This window comes from Phaseolus vulgaris, chromosome 9 (assembly GCF_051622355.1).
Source record: "Phaseolus vulgaris cultivar YP4 chromosome 9, ASM5162235v1, whole genome shotgun sequence".
NCBI classification, from domain to species: domain Eukaryota; kingdom Viridiplantae; phylum Streptophyta; class Magnoliopsida; order Fabales; family Fabaceae; genus Phaseolus; species Phaseolus vulgaris.
Window position 1 is genome coordinate 7,646,697 of NC_143506.1, and position 5,572 is coordinate 7,652,268.

General features: G+C 34.7%; 1 protein-coding gene across 1 annotated transcript; it reads right to left on the reverse strand.

Moving 5' to 3' along the window:
* Nucleotides 1–279: 279 nt before the first annotated feature.
* LOC137821662 (transcription factor bHLH63) lies at nt 280–3,408 on the reverse strand. Its single transcript, XM_068626363.1, has 7 exons — nt 2,303–3,408; nt 1,953–2,198; nt 1,705–1,839; nt 1,542–1,613; nt 1,250–1,459; nt 1,065–1,167; nt 280–450 (listed from the first exon to the last, which is right to left on the reverse strand). The coding sequence occupies exons 1-7, from the start codon at nt 2,708–2,710 to the stop codon at nt 410–412; spliced, it is 1,215 nt and encodes a 404-aa protein (XP_068482464.1). The 5' UTR covers nt 2,711–3,408; the 3' UTR covers nt 280–409.
* Between the last annotated feature and the right edge of the window lie 2,164 nt (nt 3,409–5,572).

Below are 5,572 nucleotides of genomic sequence, written 5' to 3' on the forward strand. Positions count from 1 at the left end.
ATGGCTGCACACTTGATATATACATTTAAGTATTTGCTTATGCATTTCAATATAAGAAACTTTTCAAGTTCATGCTGATTTTTTCGCTTTACCGAAATTTCTCAATGCAGGGAGGGCGACCAATGAGAAATCCAGATTAAATCCCTTGTGCAAACTGATTACATTTTTGGTCCCAGATTATAGCTTGCTGCTGATCGTTATCAACCTCTCCTTTTTTTTTTCTTTTTTCTTTTCTTTTCTTCATTGGCTATATCATGATTTGAACGTGGAGACGGTGACTGAAGTTAACAGGTACTAATAAATTTTATTTATATTATGGAGTAGTTACAAACAATTGATATATGCTATGTACTTGAAAAGAAAACAAAAAGAATCTTGCTAAGTTGCAGAAGGAAATAGAAGCTCTAGTCTACATCTCCATCTTTAGATGATTGCCAGCTTCAACAAGTCCTGCAGAGATGTCAAACAAACAACTTTTTCAGAATTTATATTGAATACTCTAGTATAACTACTTCCAAAGTCTGTAAATATTTCAAATGGTCTTAAAAAGAAAGATTGTGAAATGACAAGGAGAGACAGGTCCAATTTGCGATCCCCTAGGCTAAGATGTCTTCAAGAAAACGATTGATCATGGTCCTGCCCTATTCATCCAACTTGCCCAATAGGAACTTAATTGCCAAAAGGGAAGCTTCTTCATCTTCAATATTATTCATTTTATTTCACTTAATATACAATTAACTCTCTAAACAACCTGGTTTCTTTTCCTTTTCTCGTGTGATTAATTAATGTCTTATCCTTCTCAGCGAGTAAACAATGGACTCAGAAACGAAGAAGCACGTAAAAGAAAACCAGTTGAATAATTGAATGATTAAACAGATCATTTAAAAAAAATATTTATTCTGATTAATGAAAAAGGTATGAGCATTTATATGCTGTTATCAACATCAGTGGGGCTTCACGTCTCTATCATGCATTAAAATCCACTCTGTTTAGCTTTCTACTTTCTGCTTTTAAGATAGCAGGCTAAGGAAAAATTGATCCACACGGCACAAATTTTTAGTTACCTGAGGACAGATGAGAAGGGAAAGATGTGGCTCGCACTTGATCAAAATCCAAATTGCAAAGGTTTTGGAAATCACCTTCCCATGCTGAGGAGGGCAGCATTTGCTGCAGCATAAGTAAATGAGATCAAATTGAGAAAATTGAGCAATATAACGAGAAGGAATAGATAAAGAGAGGGGAAACCTACTGTGAAACAGGAGGAGTGATGATATGTTTCAGGCATTGATACATGAGCACTTATACTCCTTTTTAGACCCATACAGGGAGGGTTAATCCCCGTGTCTAATCCTCCATACGAAACCATTTGTTGTGGTGAATTAAATTGAAGATAGGCAGAGTTAGTCAAATCTGATGACATTCCAATGTTTGGAAAATTGGCAGCAGAAGTAGGAAACACCTATAGGATCAAATCAAATATTTCAGAATCAGAAAATACAATTAAGACGTAGGAATAACTGTAACCGCATAATATTCCTGACCTCTTTTTCAAATAGATCGTCAACGCTGAATTCAAGCCTTGGGTTCACAGCAGCTAATTTCATTGACAGAAACTGCAATAATGATCACATAAATATACACAATAAGTTTTTAATGTCCACGTCAATGTCAAAGGAAAAGAGGAAATGCACCGCTAACACTTACCTCAACCTGTCGTTGAAGAGATTGAACATAGTTGATGATTTCATCAAGCATTCCAGCTTTTCCCGTGATTTTGTTGCAACCAGGTACTAAATCTTGCAAATACTTCATTCTCTCACTAATTTTTTCCCTTCTGACCTGCGTAAAAAGTTGAAATTGAATGCTTACTTTAAAATCCAAGAGCCAAAATCTAGACAAAGAGAAACACTGTGAACCTTAACGCAGAAGATAAAATGTTCATTAGCACTCACTCTTTCAGCTAAGCTATGGCTATCGGTGGCTTGGCCACGACGTGCTCGTACGTGAATGTAATCAGGCTTTTGATTTTGAACCTCGGAGGGTTTGGAATTTTGCTTTGAATTTGAAGTATCTGCCCAAGCCTCTCTTTTGTTGCTATTAGTTTTCGTGTTACTCTTGGGGCTCCCTGTGATTTTGGATTGTTCATCGTCAGCGCCCACTTTGATCCTCTTGTCTTTGGTATCATTTTCTGTAACAAACTAAACAAAAACTCTAACGGTCAGTTTAGCCAATTATAACACAACAACACTCATAGAATGCACAACATCTTCTTTTCTCTCTTCTCTCTTCTCCGTTCACACACCTTAGCATTGTGAAGCTTGTCAGGTTTCCTTTTCTTCAAACACTCTTTCCCAAATGAGGAGTCAGTGGGCCTGGGCCTGGGCTCGGGCTCCACCAGAGCAGGCGGACAACTAAAAGTCCTTGAAATTGAAGAACTTGAATCAAACCCGGCAAGAGACGGCTTATTCATGGAGCGAGTCTGAGCCTGAGCCTGAGCCTGAGCCACCACTTCACCAAGCGCACAACCGGAATCAGCAGCCAACATCAAGGAATCTTGAACATGAAGAGAAGAAGAAGAAGAAGAAGAGAAAACAGCGTTGAACCCAGAAAAGTACCCTTGCTCTTCTTGCCACTTCATCCTCGCCCTCTGTCTTTCCAACACTGTCATGTCCCCAGCCAGATTCCCCGACGCGTTCGCACAGTGCAACATTTTTTCTTTACGTTAATTAGAATTAGAAAATAAGTAAGAGTTGTAGGTTGTTGTTGAATTGAAAGAGAGGATTTTGCAGAGGGCGCGTGGGGAAAAGGCAATACTTTATAGAAAAGGTAAGTAGGGCCCCACAGGAAGTTCTTGCGAAGTGAAGGAGAATTAGGAGAAGCCAAATGTTGTTATGGTTAGGATTGGAGTGGAGAAGGGATGGGGTATATATAAATAAAGTGGTGGAAAAGATAAAAAAATAAAAAAATAAATGAAAAAAGGGTGAGTGTGAATTAATTGAAGAGAGACAAGGAGTGGATTAGATTAGAAGTTGAGAAAGAGAGAGCTGTGGGCGTTGGACCCTATTGACATGACTGCCACGTGGGCCTGTCTCACTCATACCCTACTGCTTAACACTAATCACCTATATTTACTTCATCCATGTGCCACTTTTTTTACCCAAAATACGCATAATCACACCTTTCTTAATTTACCACAAAAGTTAAGCTACAAAGCACAGTAGCTTCATGATTAGAAGCTCAACATTCTTATACTCCTGTTAGTCCGTTCCAAAAATAGAAAACCCCGTTCATATAGATTCAACCTTCTTACCTAAGCCACTAGGCCTGCCCCACCTACTGGACCACTTCAAAATCCCTTTTGCTGTGGATGGATGGATGGATGTTTCAATTCCTACAAGTTGTGTGTTTAAATAATGATGAATTGGTTTAAGTTTTTGTAATGGAAGTGATGGGTTGGAAGGTTAGTGAGTAAAATGTGAGTGAGTGTGAGGAATCTGGTTGCCACAAGAGAAGAGAAGAGAAGGCCCACAACTAGTTGAAGTGAAAGAGTGAGTGGTCTAAATCATGCTTTGCTTGCACATTTATTTATGCACACCATTTGCAGGTTGAAGCAATGGTGGAAGGTGATATTATGATGTACATAATTTTTGTACCTGGTTAGGACTGAGTGAAGTATAAAAAGATACAAGGTAGGATCTATGAGATCAAGACAACCTCCATTATTGCTTAATGGGCCTCTCCCTTCACTAACTTTTTTAATGTCAAATTTTAAACTAAATGCTCTATTTTCAAACATATATTAAGCAATAATTAGGTATATCAAAGTAATAACTTATAAAGTTATTAGCTTCTCATCCTTAGCTTTGTTTCATCAACTTTTGGCCCAATCATATATACTTGGGCGCTATAATTTTTAGTTTTTTTTTGTTTCATCAACATGTGTAATTTGCCTGTACCCAAAGACGAGACTCCAACACTTTTGAGTTGGATCGCGCCTATATTTTTATTCCAACAATTTTATTAAATCTCGTCAAATACTAAATGAGACATTATTTTCAATGAAGACAGATATTTAATTGAGAGAGTTTGATCATTTATTAATAAATTTCAATCTTTTAGAATAGATTTTATCTTATTGCTACTTGCATATCCTTCACACAATGCATCTCCTAAGAATTAGTGACAATTTAACTTTACCATAAATTTTGATGTTTAGAATATTAATCTTCCTTTAGTATTAGAATTAAATTTAGATCAAACTTAACAGAGGACAAAATCTATTTACCAAGCGGAAATCATCTTTGATTTATAAATTTTAAGTTTATCAAATTTTTAACGCATGTAAAATTTTCGTTACACTTTAAATATTTCAAGTAGATAAATTCAATAGATTTACTGATAGATATTAAGAAAAACTGTAATAACATATAAATATTTAAAGTTAAATAAAATTTCAGTGGTAAAGGTTTGCCATATTAATTATTTTTTACATGTTTACTTTATTACAAGCATCCAAGTATTTGATAAAATTATCATAGTTTGAGGTGTGTTGTTGTTTTTTCTCCTTTCTTTCTCTTTTTCCATTTTTCGTTTTGTACTGTCGGTTGAGAGTCTGATGTTATATCTTGTTCGGACCAATCACGCAAATTAAATCCCCATTTTTAATAATTGGGTTGGCGAGGAAGTTCTTCTTATCCAATATATATATATATATATATTATGAACCAAATTAATAATTGGAAAGAAAGATGTCGCATGTGGCAACGCAGAAGAGCACCAGATCCAATGTATCGGAAACTAGTCCTTTACTTGATAATAATAATAATAATAATAATAATATTAACAAATGTTATATTTATTAGGCAGAGAAAGGAGAAATAAGTTGAGTGATTTTCGGATGTAACAATTCTTATTGATTTATTTCTTTTTAGTAAAAAAAAATAATCATAACTTTCTCTAGATTTATTTGATAGATACAGAAGATTATTGATCTTTTAGAGAAATTCTTTTAAATCATTGGATTAATCTTAATTTACTTCTGCATGTGTAGAAGTTGAATTTAATTGTTACACCATTCCATTCTTGAGTTAATAAATATTTTAATAATATATTTATACTTTTAAAATGTCTAATACCATATGTAGACAATTTTGTTATTTCTAATCTAATAATATTTCTTCGAGATAACCTCTGTTTGGGTTACAACATAAACTGACAAGACTACATTTTCAATGAATAATAAAAATATACTCAAAATATCTCAATACAAAACTGTGTTCAAGTGTTCCCAACATGACATTTGAGTGCATTTATCTTTTCATGTTAGATTAGAAGCGCTTTTTTTTAAACTTCTACCTAAACGTGAATTCAATGAAATAAAAAGTACTCAACACTAATACAAAAATTAGACATTTTTTTAAAGAAAAAGTAGAAAAGATTGAGTCTCTTTTCTAGTTCCAATTCGTGACGTTGGAACCCGCACCTTTTAAATTTGCAGTAAAAGTTTCTACGTCTTGTCATGCTAGCAGCGCACATGCCTTGCATATTGCACATACACAACGATACGTTCTAC

What these genes read in the sequence shown, in the direction of transcription:
- LOC137821662 (XM_068626363.1), bottom strand. Translation starts at nt 2,710, where the DNA reads ATGTTGCACTGTGCGAACGCGTCGGGGAATCTGGCTGGGGACATGACA. An exon ending in ACAAGCTTCACAATGCTAAG is followed by an intron (nt 2,199 to 2,302) that starts GTGTGTGAACGG and finishes GTTTTTGTTTAG; the next exon opens with TTTGTTACAGAAAATGATAC. An exon ending in GCCATAGCTTAGCTGAAAGA is followed by an intron (nt 1,840 to 1,952) that starts GTGAGTGCTAAT and finishes CTTTTTACGCAG; the next exon opens with GTCAGAAGGGAAAAAATTAG.